Consider the following 18,756-nt stretch of genomic DNA (forward strand, 5'->3'; position numbering starts at 1 on the left):
ATATAGTTATTAGTGTTGCACTACTTCCGGTTTCATCCGCGTCTTTATAATGTTATAGCATAATGTTGTGCTGTGTACTAAGGTTTTATTCTGTTTTAATAATGAAACGAAATATAATAATTATATAAATAATATCGCGACATTGCGCCTCTGTATGGCGTATTACGGCATTTAAGTATTTATTTTCGATATTTTCTCAAATACCTACCCTTATATTATATTGACAATTCTATAAAAAAAAAGTGTAAATTTATTGAACTATTCTATATATATATATATATATATTATACTTAGACGCCATTAAACTCTAGTCTCTGCTGCTTAGTATATAGAAAATGTATGTAATAAATAATTAATTTAATATTGATAATTAAAAGTATCTAGACCTAAGAGTTATTATAATAATTACAAGAGCGTTTGAGCGGTTTCTGCGTTGTCCGCCATTTGTGATTCTGCAGCTGACAGCTCAAGTGACAGCTGTCAAAATAGCAAAAGGCGGGAAAATGTTAAGCTGAATTTAATTGCTTCGGGAATCTCCGTGAACGGTTGGCGTATCGAACGACACATTAGTTTTTTAAACTCACCTTTACGCTGACCGTCCGCAGAGTCTCAAAACACATTCTAGTCTACGAACAGCTTCCGTCTCATAGATTTATCGACGACAAAGTGAAAAAAAAGTTGAGACAGTTATTTTTGTCAGAAAAATTAAAATATGAAATTATGTATAAAAAGTTGTTATTATATTGTAGGCCCTTTTTTAAATGTATTTTTCGAGCTGCGCAACTCTCGTTGTGTAGCGCGCTGTATGTTGCGGCGATGCGCTGTTTTTTTTTTTTTAAAGTATGCACGCTCGGTTACTTTTATTTTGCCATATTTTTTATATTTACCGAAATATGCACAATGAAATTTAAATAAAAGGTATTTGCCCTTAAATTGTAGTTTTATTTGATTTTAACATGTTATTATATATACACACCATACTTGGTTAAAAATATATTCAACAAAATAATGGATTTCAATTACATTTAACATTATATGTCCTTGGTTATTAAAAGGCAAGTAATAGATTTACTACTAAGGGGACGGTTCGACAAATGTTCTACATAAATCATACAAAGGGATTCAGAGAAATCTACTATTTGTAGCCATAAACATTCATTTTGATTAGATGTTAGTGCTGTCTTAAAAGGGCGTGTCCCACGATTAAAGAAACAACACTTGCTACGAGTGCTACTTTAATAATTAGACAGAACAAGATCTTTCACTGAGTTTCTTGCCAGTCATTCTCGGTAAAATTTATATTCCGAACTGGTACTTTAAATTTAATACAATTCTGAACAATGACGTTTCAAAAGTTCATATGTTTTGCAAGTATTGTAATAAAACACTTTATCACAAATGCTTGCTGCTTTGTAACTAATTCGGATTATAGAAGCGTCAATAGGCAATCGATGATGGTTTTGAGCTTATTGAAAATTTATTCGAAGGCTGAGACAGAGCGTTAGCGATATCATGTGACTTGTCAAAGGCCTTCTATTGTATGCATCACAAAATCCTAGTCAGAAACGTACTTAACATGACATCACAAAAAACGCATGCAATTTTCTGATTTCTTAAGTAAGCAACCAAATTAGAGGATTCATTTGAACGGAGTGAGATCTCGGGCTTCAGTTAAGGCATCTTATAGGGATCCATTCTTGGTCCATTATCTTTTAAGTTTCATACATTTAGCACGGCTGCGGTTTGCTGATGTAACTTCTCTAATTTTAAAAATAAATGATGTCCAATAATATATACCTAACTAATTCAACAACGGTCTTTTGAAAGTTTGGTTAATTATTGACAAAAAATACAGATTTCCTCTCGAATTTTTGTGTATCGCCCGCGTGTTCTATGCCTGTGTAGACTAATTTGACTAATTCTTATTATTATATGAAATACAAATACAAATGAACAGCGGGTAAAACTGCGAAACACGGCTAACGTATACCACATTATTAAACGCACTCCATCTTCTGGTATACGTTGAATCTGATATGATTTCGTAGTTTTTCATTTAGGCATTAAAATGAAGAGTCTCGTTTAGATTTTTTTTATAATATGCACAGGAGAATATCTACCACCTATATACCTATAGTCACCACCTATCGTCACCACCAACCATAGATATTGGCGCTGAAAGAATAATTAATGACAATACAAAGTATTGATGTTTTGCGACCAATATAATTAAAATGAGTGGATGGTACCCAGACGGGCTTGTTCCACCTCCCACAAATTAGATAAAGAGAACATCTGTTGGAATTTATGGTATAAATAAGTAGAATTCATTAAAATAAACAATATTTTATTCTTTTTTCATCACTTACACGAAGTAAACGTGAGAATCAACTAAATAGTATAAACATAATTGTATATCTTAATTTTAAACATTAATCGAGTTATTTTTTAGTATTTTACAAAACTACATAAATTATATTAGAACAATCAAATCTACAGTCCGTCTCCACCGAATGTTCGGTCAAAGTATTTGGTCAACTTTAGTTCGAAACAAGTGGATTGGAAAAGTTTCAAACACAAATAATGCCAATCATTTCAGCGGAGACGCGACATTACTCGTCAATAAAACAATGCGTGATTTTATTTGTATAATTGTGAATAACTACAATCATATATATCTATATGTTAGTTTGTCTTGAGTCCAAGTATACGTTATGTATGTTCCAAGGTCATATTGGCTAGGTAGAGGCAGATGTGTACACAGTCCTACCCAGGAAATTTGATGAAATTTTTGGGTGCCAATTATTAAAGATTATCTGTAATGCGAATACAAGTTTGTATCGCGTATCAATCTTTGAAAAATCAACTGTTCGTCAATCTAAATACTCAATCCAAGAAACGCCAACAAAATGCACACCCATAGTATCACAGACAAATTTGTCTGAGCGAGATGGTCATAACGTAAAGGCGATAATTATTGCGTTTTTCCAATCCAATAAGCTTTAATGGCTCTCGCTCGTGGGTAAGATCGAACCTGCGACTTACATCGGCCTGTCTACCATTGAACTAATGACTGTATTAAAATTTGTGGCATTTGCGAGCAATAATCAACATCGCACACGTATTACTGTTGGAATTTTGAAATTCTTAGAACTTTTCCTGCCCAATTAAAATATCCGAACCCTATTGATAAAGTTCTCAACGAATTTAAAAATTACTTGAATTTAAGTATAGTTTCTCCAGTTACATTTATATAATATTCAATTTGTACAACACTTACATAAAAGTTTGGGGGGGGAGGTCTTTTATTCTCTACCTAGACTAGCCATATTCGAGAGAGAAGAGAGATCCACTGGCATTTATAATGATAATACAAAATTAGGTGATAAAATACACTTGTCTGAATAACCATCTAAACCTCGCAGATATAATTTGAATACATAATACTTTACGTATTAATAAAACAAATCATAATTTCAATACAAATTATTCAGAACTATTGAAAAAAACGATATACATCCGAACAGTTCTTTTGGATTTTGCGACGTTTTCTGAGTAATTTGGGTTACTGTACCAAATGAAGCAGACATTAAGAAGATCACATCGATTTTGATAAGGCTCGCTTTAATATTACTTATTAGTAAAAAGTGCAATTACTCGAGACATTATGTAAAATAGAAATTGGTGTAAAACGGTTAAAATGTCATTTTAAAATATGATTTCAAAGGAGTTTAAACCTATTTATACACCCATTAATTTAGATGTAACTGTTGCCATATTTAGAAACGATTTCCCTTAAAATTTATATATCAGTAAAATAATCAGTTACTCTGATATAGGAATTTGGTCACAGTGCCCTCTCAAACTATCAATCAACGATGGCATTGGAACTTTCAACGACTGGATCTTCGTCTCACTTACTATAGTCACATCCTTCTTTATATCACTGTGGTATCTCTTCACGTGGTTGTCCAGCAACGACTTACGAACGGACATGTAGGAACAGTACGTACATTTAAATGGTTTGTTGCCTGTGTGTATTGTTTCGTGACACAGAAGACTTTCTTTTCTAGCTGCTTTATAATCACAGAAGCTGCATTTCAATCCGTTGCCCAAGTGTAACGTCGTGAAATGTTTTTGCAGTTCATATTTATGCCTACACGAGTAAGGGCAGAGCGTGCATTTGTATGCGTAGTGACATTTCTGGTGCATGACATACTGGCACTTGTAAGTCGTTGTAAAACTGCAAATGGCACAAAACAAAACTTTGTCGGATTGACTCCTTTTATTGTGTAATGCAATCTGGTCTTTGGTTTTCGTCGAGAAGTCACAGTTCACACATTTATAGGGACGGTTCTGGCTGCCGGTGTGGTGTCGTTGAAAATGCCTCTGAACAGCCGCTTTGAACTTCGACGTGTAACTACACATGTGGCACAGGAATGGTCTCTCCTTGTCTTCAGATTCCAAAACCTGTATACTGTTCCAATCTAAGCAGTTCGGATCGAGTGTGTACTGGTTTTGTGTGTCTCTTTTATCGAGTGTCTCCTGGGTTATATAGTCGGATTTCTCTTGTATATCCATGGGGGGTAACTGTATATCATCAGACATTTTGTTTTGAATAACTCCAGAACCGTATATCCTGTTATAGTGGGACACTTTGTGCTGTTTACTCTCACACATGTACACAGTTTCGAATTCACAGTATTCGCATTTCATCGGCGCTTCTTGCTTACTCCGTTGCTTGTGAATATTCAATCTCCAACGGACCATCGTTGAAAAGTCACAGAAATCACACTTATTCGCCTTCTCTGTCACTTCGTTGTGGATCTTCGCGAGATGTCTTGTTATGTGCCCTTCAAATTTCGTAACGAACGGACACTTGTCGCATTTGTAAAACACACCTTCGTTGTGGACTTTACTGTGTTTGACGAAATTATGTCTGTATGCCGTTGCGTATGTGCAGTGTGGGCATTTGAATTGTTTTTCTTGCTTGTGCTTTCGTTTGTGTGCGTTTAGATTCCATTTGAAGTACGATGAATATTCGCATTCATCACACTTGTGCATCGGCAGTGTCTTCTTGTCCTTCTCTGATACACTCGCGTCATCAGACTGATGTTTTATCATGACGTGCCGTTGGAGGGAGGTGGGGTATTTGGTCGTGTATTCGCAGAGCTGACATGAAAATGGCTTCGAATCCTTGTGACCAGCCACATGGAGGTCTAAGCAATTCTTGTAAACTGTCGTGTAATCACATTCATCACAGTTGAGTACTTTTGTAAATTTTCGCTTTTTTCCCTTCCGTCTAGTCTTACTGCTGAAAAAGAAAAGTCACTTTAAAATACTGTAAATATTCCTAAATTATTTGATAACGTATTGGAGTGTGATAGCCAAATATTTAATAAGGCTGTACCTTTTAGATTGACAAACAAAAATAAAATGAAAAATTAGATTTATTCCGGTTAGGATAGTTGAAAGCTTTTCTCTATTAAAGTCCAGTCATTTGATAGTTTTACCTGGACAATTTTCCGGGAGTTTTGAATATGAAGTTTTCTTTCCGAATTTTCATTTTGCCTCGTACATTCGCCGCTCGCGCCGCCATATTAGAAAAATGGCGCTTAAAACTTTTTTTGAGAATAACTCCGTTTCAACTCAGTTCACGATAAACTAGTGAAAATTTCTTACAATTATTAATAACCGTTTTTTTTAGAGCCGCCAAGGCACATCTACACCAGCAAGCGTTGTTATATATATATTTCGTTGGTTATATATATATATACAACCACCGAAAAAAAAATTCTACGTGTTGAAAACCCGGTCTTCCACTGTCTGTAAGCTTAATCGCAGGTATAAAAGGTCACGTCGCCATAGCGTCGGCTCAGTGAAAATTCGAAAAGAGCACATCGAAATCTATAAAATCACTAAATTTCAAAACTCCCGGAAAACTTTCCAGATCAAAAATAAGTCGAAATAATTTGAGCAGTTTATTTTTACTATGCAAGAAGTTATTTATACATATAAGGAATAATAATGGTCTAAGAAATTACCCTTGGGTACCCCTTATTCATAGGCCCCTTGAAAATCTTTCTCTATTGAGAAAACTTTGTGAATTTGATTATCTATTTGTGAAGATAAAATCTATTTTAATACGTTGATCTATACACACATGAAGGTGCGCCCCCTCCAAACATTATATTTTTCTACATCTTCACCATGATATAATTCTTTAAAATAATTTATCAAAATTCCAACTTATATGTAAAGTTTTATATGATAGAGGACACAAACTGGGCAAATATATGTCATATATGAATGTTAAATACAAAAATTTTAAAAACTAAACTCTTTTGTATTTAGTTTGCTGTCTATACTAGAAGTCTCACTGAGACATCCTATAAGCAAAGGTCTCTCATCTATACTAATATTATAACTGCTACAGGAACTCTATCCGTGACCTCTTCATAATTAAAGCACTGGACTGATTTACTGAAACCGTTGGTACACTAAAAAATTTGGTACTGTGTAAGTTGGCTTTTTTTTACATTTATCTCTAGCGGGAGTTGACGGTATTTGGACTATAAAGTTTTATCAATTTTGCACAGGTGAAGCCGCAGGTTCAGCTAGTACCTCCTTGACTCTACACTATACTGAGACATGTTTTGATATATATGTGTGATCAGGCTTTTGGATTATAGTAATTAAATATGTATAATAAAAGTTTTCTTACCGTACACTAGGTTTCTTATCTTCACTGTTACTGAAGTCATTCTCTTCTTCGACCTCAACTTTAACCCACACGCTCGCAAACATGTTCATCATATCTGTCTCCTGGTCTTCCGATTGAATGACAGAGCCACCATCCTCTTTGGATTTCTTTTCTGCCATTTTTATTCTACAAAAGAAATTTGTATAAAAATAATAATATAAAGAAAAGAAAATTTGTTTGTTTGTTTAATAATTTAATATACAATTTTTTTGCTTTCAATTCGGAAAGTTATTACCAATAATCAATGGGTTTGTATATATCTACGAATATCTTAGGGTGTTATAAATTATAATTAAAATCACAATCTAACTATTTAATACCTTAATTAATAAGTCGGAAATAATGTCACTGGGCACCGGTGGATTACAGAACAGGCGTACAAATAAGGTATGTTTATTTTCTTATTATTGTTATGAAGTAATATTAATGGTACCAAAAAAGAATTTAACACCCACACTTAGAACACGATTATTGTAAAATAAATAATAGCAAACACGTTTATTAATGAGATTATTAAGTACCTAAATGTTTTTAAGCCGCTTTAATAGCTATTGGAAACATTTGTTGTCATTTATAATATGCATTGTTAATATATATTTGAAGGCCATTATAGCAAATTTTAACGTGATATAATTTTTTGCAGTATTTAATAAACATACAGTGAAGTACTTACTGATGTATTTACAAAACAAAGTTAAATAAAAATACAATTTTTTTAGTAATCCAATGTTGAAAAAAATCAATTATGCTTTTATCCGTTCGAAAACAATGTCAAATTGAATCGAAAATTTGTAATTAATTTTGTTTATGATATTAATTTGACCACATTGATATAAAACGACTTAATTAGAATAAATATTTCTTCTTTTATTTTATTATTGGAAAATATATTAATTATTTATTGTATTTTTTAAAAAGTGACATTGTTTATAAGCTTACACTTCTGAACATAAACACAATAAGTGTTTACAATTTTGTAATTTTGCAAGCACGCATAATATTGTAATTTAATGATACTGTATATACCTATGCATGAGGTACAAAAAAAGACTCCTATTTACAAATACTATTTGTATCCGACTATTAATCAGAAATGTATGTGGAATCCTTTTGCAAGATTTATATTTTTACTAGCGTGAAGTGTTGTTAATTGCGATACATAAAATTTCACTAAATTAATAATAATAGTTTGCGTAATATTAAAATAAACGTAATGTTAAAATAATAACTTAACATGCAGTACTGTTGAAATCTATGGTATATATAATTATTATTATGACAACACATGCTAAAAAACGTCAACGTCCAGTGTCAACCAAAATTGTCAATATTGACATAATAATAATTAAAAATATTTCTAAATTTATAGCAGGTGCAGTTGCGAAAAAAATATTTTTTTTTTTATTAATCCAAAAGTAAAAAAAATTCAATTACAAAAATATCCATTAATAATTTAAAATGTACACAGAAGTAGATGTTTTCGTTAGTAATTTCACATTAATAGATCCAGAAATATACCAGCTATGGATCGAAGGATGTTCGTGTAAGTTTTATCAACATTTATGTTACATAAAATTATTTATAAATCGTGAATACTTGTAAGCCACAGTATCGTTGGTCTAGTAACAATCTTATAAGACCGCAGATCCTGACGTCCTTGCCCTTAAACCCGGGTCCTAATAAAAAAGGTTACTAATTTTTTTCCGTCTCTCAATTCTCTGTAGCAGCTAGGAGTCTGAATAATGGTAGTGTCTATACTCCCGTGACTCGGACAATAATTTAAATTTTAAGTCTGCACCTAAACTTTTTTTGATTATGTCGCATTTGCCGTCCTATTGCACACACTTGCTGTTGACTAATCTCCCCTTAAAATGGTCATGATGACCGCAATGGTCAGCCGTAATTTACTAATTAAATTACATAAATAAAATTTGTTACATTCTTTATATTTTCAAATATGTTATTTCACTATGTGATAGCTGTGCACTACTCAGAAAATTTATTAGAACAAATTAACTACCATAATATGTAACCTTGAAAAGGCACAAATTTGAGTTAAGACCTCACCCATATACTAAAATTAAAAAATGTATATATCTTATATATTCAGCCTATAAATTTCCCACTGCTGGGCTAAGGCCTCTTCTCCCGTTGAGGAGATGGTTAGGAGCATATTCCAACACACTGCTTCAATGCACCTGCATTGTAGATTCACATGTGGCAGAATTTCGTTATTAGACACATGCAGGTTTCCTCACAATGTTTTCCTTCATGTATGCCAAGCAAGAGATGAATTATAAATTCAAATTAAACACATGAAAATTCAGTGCTGCTTGCCTGAGATTGAACTCGTAATTATCAGTTAAGATGTACGCATTCTAACCCCTGGGTCATTTCGGCTCTACGGAAAACAAGTAATTTTATAAAAATTACACATGACATGGCAAATTACATAATATATTTAAAATTACAGATATGCAACCATCTATAAATTGTAAATGAAAGCTAAGTTTATGCTTGAATAAACTACTTATACTTTGATAAAATATGATTCTAGCGAGTGAGGCTGTCACTACTTTACACCAGCGGGCTGTGAGCAAACAAACCGGAGCCACTGTTGAACTTATTGCCAGTGATGTTTTGGATCATTACAGGTAATTAATCAACAAAGTGATAAGTTCATTGACTTCATGGTAAATAAAATTAATGACTTTAAATCTTGTGTCAATAAAATATTAGGTAAAAAAGGCTATTTACTCTAAATATAGGTCTCGCTGATAAAATTGTGGATTAATTATACGTTGATTTCCAGACAGACACACAAAACTGTTTTCTAAAAATTCTAATTCTCCTCGGTAGGATTGAAATTGTAAATGAACTGTAGGTTTACAATTAAGTTCACACTGTAACATGAGGCTTCAACAATACCTTTATGTCATATTTTGAATTAGGAATATTTTAAATTTAGTTTTAATAAAATTTTAAACTATCATATTATATTTGAATTTAAATAGTAAAGTAAGTAGGTAAGAAATGAGACATCAATCTACCGCCAAGGACTTATAATGTTACCTCAACTATAAGTGTATACTCTGGAGAAACTACTTTCAGGAGAAAAGCCAAATAAACAACATTTGACAGCAAATTGACGCGACATAATTGGTCGAGAGCTTGATTAATCTATGATATTCACTATGGATTTGCGACAAAAAATCTTTTTGAATGTTGACGAAACTGTTATCGGTATTTTGGTTAAATTAAAGTTTAAATAAGTAGTTAAGTGTAATAGTGTTGTATTATAAATAAAGATATATTAATCACAAACTCTTAGTAGTTCACAATATAGCTGAGTTATAAGCGAATCTCTTGAAATACGTATATCAAAGGTTTGTTTATCTTTTTTCCTACTTCGATTGGAATAGGCTATAGTTTATAGATTGATCATAATGATAGTCAGACAGACAGTTCTACGACAAAGTGATCTCTATTAAATAAATAAATAAATAATTAAATCTTAAGTACATAATTTTAAGAGCTAATTATTTCGTTTCAGAACATTCGCATTATTAGAGAGACTTCTGACGGTGCCATCAAAGCTGTCCGAACAGATGGTCTTTCAAATCGATGAACCGACGAAGCATATGCTTATCGAGAAGTGAGTATGTGTTATGGGCACGGGCGATATCCGAATTTTGTGACATCGGTTGTGTAACGAATATTTGGATTAAATATCGGTGTTGTTATCCGATTTCAGATGTCGCCCTGTCTTTGTTTAACTTAACATTGTACGATATGTGAGAAAGAGATGAAACGGATTTGATATTGAAATCGGTTTAACATTCGCTTCATCTCTTTAACGAGAGACAGGGCGAATATTTCATGAGTTTAATGTTATCGTACTTTGAATGCTTTGACTTAAACGACATTCATAGTTTTTTTAGATGCGGTGAAAACTGTTAATCGTCATCGTCAAATCGATGACGTCTGATGTTCTGATGATTTTGGATTATTTTCGATATATCGGACACATGCCTTATGTGTTATCTGTGTGACTAAATATATACATATTAAATACTATGTTAGTGGCGCCGATAAAAAAAACAAAGTGACATTTTAAAGTAAAAAACAAAATAATTAAAATTAAAACTAAACAAAACACTATTTGTAAAATTAGTTCGATAACAGACAGACAGTTCGCCAGCACTACTCAGTATTTTTGTGTTCCGGTTTGAGGGGTGAATGAGCCAGTGTAACTACAGGCACAAGAGACATAACGTCTTTTTTACCAAGGTTGGTGGCGCTTTGGCGATGTAAGGAATGGTTAATATTTCTTAAAGCGTCATTGTCTATTGGCGGTGGTGACCACATACCATCAGGTGTCGAATTTGCTCGTCCGTCTACATATATCACGAAGAATACAACAAGTGGTAAATTATAATTTCAGATATTATGACTTAGACGATGCGGTCATTAGAGAACTGCTCGGCCGTAAACTGTCTTCACGACACAGGAAGGATCTCGATGAGGTAAGAACTCTTGATTAAATAACTTCAGACGGTAAACGGAAAGAGTTCCGGTATTGCCTATATTCAGATTCAGGGTTGCTGTAGGACAATAAGCGTCCGGATACAAGTAGTGTTCTTAAGATATCGTCTCTCCAAAAAAGAGGTTTTAAGAAATCTTCTGTTCTTTGGTGAGGATACCGATGGTACGTTATGTGTTATCGGCCCATGTTGGACCATATCGGTGGGCTGCACACTTGGTTAAGAGGGGCCTCTGTGTATATTTAATACCATAAGAGTATTCTGATATTTTCGTCTTTTATTAATAACTGATAGGAAACGAAGAGAAAATGAGGTCGGCTCAAACGAGATTGTCAGAAATTCTTTCAAGTTAAAGTAAGAGCCTGTAAATGTCCCACTGTTGGGCTAAGGCCTACTCACCACGCTGCTTCAATACTGGCTTGGTCAATACATATGTGGCTGAATTTAATTGAAATTAGGTACATGCAGGTATTCTCGCGATGTTTTCCTTCATCGCCGAGCACGTTCTAGGCGTGACTAGTGTCTTTTATGGGAATGAAAGATATGCGTAAGATCGGACGACGAGTGCTTGACCCTCGACGTCCCAGGTGGCGGAGCGCTCGGGGGCGCCGCTGCGGTGCTGCCGGCGGCAGTTCGACAACGTGCGTCGCGTGTTCAAGGCGGTGGAGGAGATGCCGGGGAACGTCGTCGCGAACATCCGGTCAACATTCCTGATATCCGAACCTCTCGCTAAGTATGTATTCACACGTATGAATTTCAATCAGTCTTATTGGGTATATTTTTATTATATACAGCTATTTACCAGGACCGGATTTAGCGCAACCTCAATGTGGTCTCCACAAGAGAGACATCCCCCCCCCCCATAGAAATTCCACCGAGTTAACTATTTAGTGTATTATTTGTTTAGATATACAGATATAGTCCAGTTATAATAATATTACTATACAGTTTTAAAAGTTACTGATGCAAAGAGTAAATAAATTATTGATAAACCTGGCGGACAAAATAGAAAAGAGTTCTACTTCAAAACTTTGTGGTCCAGGACCTTACGATCCTAACATGTGGTCGTTAACCCTCCTCCCATTTAGGCGTAAAGCTGGTGCCAGGAGGGACGCCAATAGCCCAAGGAGTCAGGATTGAACCTACGTCTTTTTCCTTTCAGAAAATATGGCGCCGTTGTCTTCATAGCTTGTATGAGATTTGAAACGACGAAACGCAAACTCCAATATCTCTGCTTCAACGATTTTTTTCACTGTGCACAAGTGAGTATGTCCTTGATATTGGCAACTTGCACATTCCAACCACGAGAGGACAAAAGCCAAATAAACATCCAATTTGACATCTAATTGACGCTATATCGTTGGAGAGATTATTCCAATCTATGGTGATTCGTTAACTACGCAGGACACATTATTGTGCACACAGCTCACTCTCATATTCTGTAGGGACCTCAAATCCTATTGGACTCAAAAAGTTTAGGCGTACGACCAACGGCTCTACGAGCGCACCGAGTCAAGGGGCTGTACACATTCCCAACCTCGAACTTCCGGTAGATACTGATTTTCGGACAGGAAGCTCCAATAACTTTTTATCGGACCGACCTAAGGTTTGAACTCAGAACCTCGGCTTTAGCCCTAAGAGATTTTTTTTTTTAGCATTAGCAGTCTGTAAATTTCCCACTGCTGTGATAAAAGCCTCCTCTCCCTTTGAGGAGAAGGTTTGGAGCATATTCCAACACGCTGCTTCAATGCGGGTTGGCGAAATACACATGTGGCAGAATTTCGTTAAAATTAGACACATGCAAGTTTTCTCACGATGTTTTCCTTCACCGCCGAGCACGAGATGAATTATAAACACAAATTAAGCACATGAAAATTCAATGGTGCCTGCGTGGATTTGAACCCGAAATCATCGGTTAAGACGGTTCTAACCACTGGGCCATCTTGGCTTAAGAGAATTACTTAAGGCGTACTTGAAGACAATAATCTTAATATTTTTAAAATAAAATGTGTTGCCATAAATATATATATGTTGTATGCAGGCCATCATGGGTAGCTGGACGTACAGCTGCACAGGTCCAGAGTACTATGACACGGAGATGGACCGAGAGTTCCTTCTAGAACTTCGCGAACTGAGAATTCTTCTCGATAAAGAGAAAGAACATAAGCAGTAAGTAATTATTTACTTGGTGGTCGGGCTTTGTAGGTAAAATAAGTGTAATGTTTAAACTTTTATTAACTGTCAACTTAATCAACGAGAAAGGACATTATGTTTTTTTTTTACAGTTTGATATGCATGAGGCTAAAACCCAAGTTGCTGGAGAAATCGTATCAGGAGCTGGAACTTAATTTTAGGTGAGTATTAATTTAACCCCACTGCTGGGCTAATTTATACCAAAATGTCGTTCAGACAAAAACGGGTTTCCTCACGAGGACATATGTACGTTTAATAGGCTATTTGACAGTGCGAAAAATAAAGTGTCAATTATTGTAATCGGCATATATTATGTTTAAAAATGGTTATTTATTAACGAAAGTTGAAAATAATAATTAATTTATTCAAAAATCCATAAATAAAATAGCATTTTTTATAAGCGTTTGACACGTGACACAAAACACTCTTGATTGGTCGGGCTTTTGATGACGTCACTTGCTCGTTAACCTCGTTTGTCTACTGTATGTGGATTATATGTGCCACAGATTACAATATAGGCAAGTGACGTCACCGACCCCATTGCAGCGCCATATTGTCAAAGTAGCGTTTTGGATTTAAAAATGGATTTTAAAAACCAGTCAAGTAGCCTATTATACTTAATTGATATACTCTGTGATTAAAATGGTGGAAAGAACTATTGAGTTTTTTAACGGTTTCTGAACGGGTTTATCATTTAATTCAACTCTAACATGACGATACAAATGTGTTTTTATGAGCCTACTTAAATAAAGATTTTTTATTGAGATTTTTGAAGTGATAACTACTTATGGGAGTAGTAACCCGCTTCGTTACGTAACGCGTTACGGCGCCACGCTATCTGACTTCCCTTTCTCATACGCACACATACAGCGACAGGCAGGCAATAATGATACTAATAATGTACAGTCAGAGTAAGAAAACCTTCGTCAGTTTTCAAATTCATTCCTTTATCAAGTCGTAAACTCTTAGTACATTTTGAAACTAAAGCTTTAAACAGAAACCTGCACATAAAATTAAACTAACATAGTATGATAACGAGGTTCAAAATAGACATTGGGACGCAATATGTCATACTCAATCGGTAAAGCAGGTTATCGCTCATACTGAGCACACGAAAATAGACCTTAAGGACGAACCTTTTCTTACCCCGACTGTACATATTCAAGAATTGTAACTAAGAATAAAATTTATTTTATAATTAATAAATAACCTTTTCTTACATTATCATATTGATTTATATAAAATTTAAGTAATAACCAAAACTTTTCTCAAGTTAAACAATTTCAATGTTAAATAGTTCAACTCGGATTAGTTTACTTAGACACACATTTAGTTCTCACGCGAAAAATTGTCCAAAAATAACGATTATATAAAATCATTCTATAAGAATTTACGTTCATATCTGCATGTATTTCGAGTGTACGAGGAAATGACTCCAGTTGTTTTAATAAATAAATGTCATATTTGTTAATAACAGATTGTACACGAGGGCGCTCGTCGGTCTCGCGTGTAACTTGCACAGAGGTCGCGAGCTGCGGTCCCTGTTTACGGATCTACTTGAAAGGTAATCTCGTTCCGGTATAACAGAGTTCAGCTTGTCTGTGTCTTACTAAACTACTGAGCCGATTTATGTGTAACTTTTATAAGAAATAAGACCATTATTTTAACGAGAAATTTGTTGGGCGGTTTTTAAGGGAATGTTGTCCAAAATTTTGGAAACTAACATGTTACGTCCCCCTTCAAACTAGAACACAACGATACTAAGTATTGCCGTTTGTCGGCACAAAGTTTAACTTGGTGGTAGGCCTTTGTGTAGGTACCATTCGCTCGTCAGAAATTATTCCGTCCATCAGCAATATTTAGTTCCCAAGGACATTGGCGATGTAAGGAATGGTTAATATTTCCTACAGTGCCAATGTCTCTGGGCGGTGGTGACCACCTACCATGTGTAATTGTTTAATTATTGTCTTGCAGGTGCATCGAACCGTTGAGGATGGGTGGCTGGCCCAAAACGGATTTAGCTCAGTTCCTCTGCGCTTACGAACAGTGCGCCCTACAAATGGACGTCTTAAGGTAAGGTCGATAGTAAAATTTATGTAGTAACAACCGACTGTTGATATCCCACTGTTGGGCTACGGTTTCCTATTGATGAGAAGCTTACGTAGAGTAAGCTTCTCGTACGTGTGGAGTTTCATTTAAAACATGCAGGTTACGTCATGATGTTTCTTTCATCGAGAAAGATATGAACTGTAAACACAAATTAAGCGTCAAAATTCAGTCATACTTGACCAGATTTACTACCGTAATCTTCGTTTAAGATTAACCTGTTCCGGCCTCTAGGCCTCTGACTTCAAGTTTGTTAATAAATATCATTAACTTTGTTGTACACCGCAATGTTTAAAGAAATGTCTACCCAAGGTCACGTGTACCGAAACAGATTCTTTATCATAATTAATAATGTTGTCTGTGTTAATTGTTGTAAAAAAATTACTTGGTGGTAGGGTTTCGTGCAAGCTCGTCTGGGTAGGTACCACCCACTCATCAGATATTCAACCACCAAACATTAATACATAGTATTGTGGTGTTTCGGTTTGAAGAGTGAGTGAGCCAGTGTAACAGGCACAAGGGACATAACATCTTAGTTCTCAAGGTTGATTTAAGACAGCGTCAATGTCTATGGGCGGTGGTGACCGCTTACCATCAGGTGGCCTATTTGTCCGCTCACCTATACTATAAAAATAAATATTTAAGGTAAAAATATTGATTAATTTAGTAACAATTATTTCCAGGGAAGCGGACTTGAAGAGCGTTTGGGAGAGATATATGCGTGTGGTCAGCCAGTGTTTATTGACAATGTATCACCTGTGAATAGAATACAAAGTTAGACAGGACCAGATTTAAAGGTGTGGAGGGCCTTGGGGTCAAAAAAAGAGGCCCCTTATCATTACTTTAAAAATTAATTTGAACAATTTCATTTCTGAAAGGTTTGTCAATAATGTATCAAGTCTTTGTATCAGTAACTTTTGAAACGATAATTATTAATATTATTATAACTTGACTATATCTAAATATCTAAACATATTTACATTAAAATTGTTAACTCGACGGTATATCTATTGAGGGGGAGGAGGAGGCCTCAAGGCAGTTGTCCGGATGCCCTTAATCCGGCCCAGAACTTGGATAATATATTAAAACAAATATATGTATTTATTATTGCCACTAAACGTAAATATACGAACGTATTATGAAAATGAGTCAATTTAACTACAGTGCCATCTATTGGCTTCTAGTGTACCTCTTGACATAAGGATTATATAGTCTGTTCCGATCGAAAAAGAAATGACGATAAACAAACCTTAGATTTACGTACTCCTTGCTAACAGCTCAGCTATACTGTGCACTAATAAGAGTTTACAATGAATATATCTTTATTTAAAATACAACACTATTACACTTAACTGCTTATATCCACTTTAATTTTACTTCCAAAGTTCCGATAGCAACTTCGTCGTTCAAAACGCCATTTATTTGCAAATCGATAGCGAATATCATATATTAAGCCCTCCAATGATAACGCGTCAAATCGATATCAAAGTCAATATTTGGCTTTTGTACTTATGGTGGGTTTACTATAGTGTGAATATGGCCTTAGTTGGTGTTGTTTAACATTTACACAATCACAAAAATACATCAGTATATTATTGACTAATAATAACTAATATTTGAGCAAAGTTTACCAATACATTTTGTAGATGTATCCTTTTTAGATATACTAGCTGCCTCATAGCTTCGCATGGTTAGGTTATTCTGCATGTAAAGAGAAAAAAATGTAATTTTCTTTCATTTGAAATCCGCGCATCAACTGGCATCGAACGTGTGACATGACAAATCAGTTTCAATCAGAAGAATCTCGTGATTGTGAAAAGTAGAGTATCTTAATTGTGGTTTAGGGACTGACATTGTTAATAATAACATTGAATGTCGTTTTATAAGATATTTTCTGTTAATATGTGATTAGGACGACACAGCAAGTCAAACACAATTGAGTTTCTCTAATTACAGAGAAGAGTTCTCTTCTCTGTAAGAAGAATCTTCAGTCTCTCTCAGTTGATGCGCGGAATTAAAATTAAGGAAAATTACATTTTTTTTTCTTTACACACATATACGTTTTAACGTTTATGTTAACAGGACTAACATACAAAAAATCTTGTTTTTTGTTTGGGCTTGGAATGGACAACAATATATTTTTTGTCTCTTGTGTCTAAGCTAATCATAATCTCATTGGATTATAATTATTCAAAATCTTAAGCTGTGTGTAAGTAAGAAGTTAAATTACACGTGATCGACTGACATTTGTCGTAATTCATATTATAAATACGTTTTATGACTCAATCGATCTTGTCTTCACATTGACAGTCTATTGACTCCCCCCCCCACACACTTAACATAACGTGACTTCTCTCTTGTGACATATGAAACGTTTTTGTGAACGCGTGGGAAGAGTTACAATTAAAATAAACGTGTGTTCAAGAACTGTCTTTGTGGAACGTATTCGACGCATATCATTATGTAGAGCATATGATTTATGCAATGACTTGACGGATTGTTCAGTAATCAGTTGTAAAATGATAATTCAACATTTCTTGCCAAATTCTATTTAATACATAATTTATTACAATAATTATTGATGTTAGGAAGCTTATGTAAATATAGAAATCAAAATTTAACAAAACAATTGTATATATTATGACCAAAGAATGGTGATAATGATGGTAGCAGCATTTCCCCATTGAATCTCAATTGGCGTTCTTTGGGGGGGAAAATAACCAACACTCCTGTGGAGAAGTTGAGGCAAGAACGGGGTTTTAAATCTTCTAGATTGTATTCTGCACAAACATAAATTCGAAATAGAGAATTCAGTATTTTAAATTTAATGTACTATAAATATTGTTTTAAATTAAAGTTTTTTTTTTCTTTTTGACTTTTTGTAGAGTGTTTATTATCTGTGCATAATTGTTTTTTTTAATTGTTTCGGTTTTATATAAATGAATTTGATAATCATTTTAAATGTTAAAATATAATTTTTCGTTATGTATTTATTACCTGCAAAATGTATTAAATAAACTATTAAACGACTTTTGAAGTTTATTTTTGGTTTTATTATTAGAAAAGTTAACAAAAATAGTGATGATTTTAATACTCGTTTCCGCACAAGTAGCGACGAAAATGAATCGTAATCCTAGCATGAAATTAAAT

The 18,756-nt window shown here is 34.3% G+C and overlaps 2 protein-coding genes across 5 annotated transcripts; one reads left to right on the forward strand and one right to left on the reverse strand.

The window, feature by feature from the left end:
* Positions 1-2,330: 2,330 nt before the first annotated feature.
* Positions 2,331-7,488, reverse strand: LOC125074979 (zinc finger protein 761-like). Of its 4 annotated transcripts, none has more exons than XM_047686480.1 (3): positions 7,437-7,488; positions 6,725-6,889; positions 2,331-5,314 (listed from the first exon to the last, which is right to left on the reverse strand). In XM_047686480.1, exons 2-3 carry the CDS (start codon positions 6,880-6,882, stop codon positions 3,826-3,828), a joined length of 1,647 nt encoding a protein of 548 aa, XP_047542436.1. In that variant the 5' UTR covers positions 6,883-6,889; positions 7,437-7,488; the 3' UTR covers positions 2,331-3,825. The 4 variants fall into 4 exon arrangements, with proteins under 4 accessions (XP_047542436.1, XP_047542437.1, XP_047542434.1 ...); XM_047686481.1 differs by lacking the exon at positions 7,437-7,488 and adding an exon at positions 7,285-7,423 and having other exon boundaries at positions 2,331-5,311; XM_047686478.1 differs by lacking the exon at positions 7,437-7,488 and adding an exon at positions 7,285-7,423.
* Positions 7,489-8,172: 684 nt separating this feature from the next.
* LOC125074981 (acidic fibroblast growth factor intracellular-binding protein) lies at positions 8,173-18,526 on the forward strand. The gene is made up of 11 exons (XM_047686487.1): positions 8,173-8,306; positions 9,321-9,417; positions 10,317-10,418; positions 11,208-11,289; positions 11,895-12,040; positions 12,470-12,569; positions 13,349-13,476; positions 13,593-13,661; positions 14,978-15,064; positions 15,475-15,573; positions 16,290-18,526. The coding sequence occupies exons 1-11, from the start codon at positions 8,222-8,224 to the stop codon at positions 16,366-16,368; spliced, it is 1,074 nt and encodes a 357-aa protein (XP_047542443.1). The 5' UTR covers positions 8,173-8,221; the 3' UTR covers positions 16,369-18,526.
* Positions 18,527-18,756: the final 230 nt, after the last annotated feature.

The sequence above is a fragment of the Vanessa atalanta genome, chromosome 29 (genome assembly GCF_905147765.1).
Source record: "Vanessa atalanta chromosome 29, ilVanAtal1.2, whole genome shotgun sequence".
In the NCBI taxonomy this organism is placed as follows: domain Eukaryota; kingdom Metazoa; phylum Arthropoda; class Insecta; order Lepidoptera; family Nymphalidae; genus Vanessa; species Vanessa atalanta.

Excerpts from the sequence above, each read along its gene's own strand:
- LOC125074979 (XM_047686480.1), bottom strand. The coding sequence starts at position 6,882 with ATGGCAGAAAAGAAATCCAAAGAGGATGGTGGCTCTGTCATTCAATCG. Across the intron at positions 5,315-6,724 it reads GATAAGAAACCTAGTGTACG|CAGTAAGACTAGACGGAAGG; the intron begins GTAAGAAAACTT and ends TTTCTTTTTCAG.
- LOC125074981 (XM_047686487.1), top strand. The coding sequence starts at position 8,222 with ATGTACACAGAAGTAGATGTTTTCGTTAGTAATTTCACATTAATAGAT. Across the intron at positions 9,418-10,316 it reads GATGTTTTGGATCATTACAG|AACATTCGCATTATTAGAGA; the intron begins GTAATTAATCAA and ends ATTTCGTTTCAG. Across the intron at positions 13,662-14,977 it reads GAGCTGGAACTTAATTTTAG|ATTGTACACGAGGGCGCTCG; the intron begins GTGAGTATTAAT and ends TGTTAATAACAG.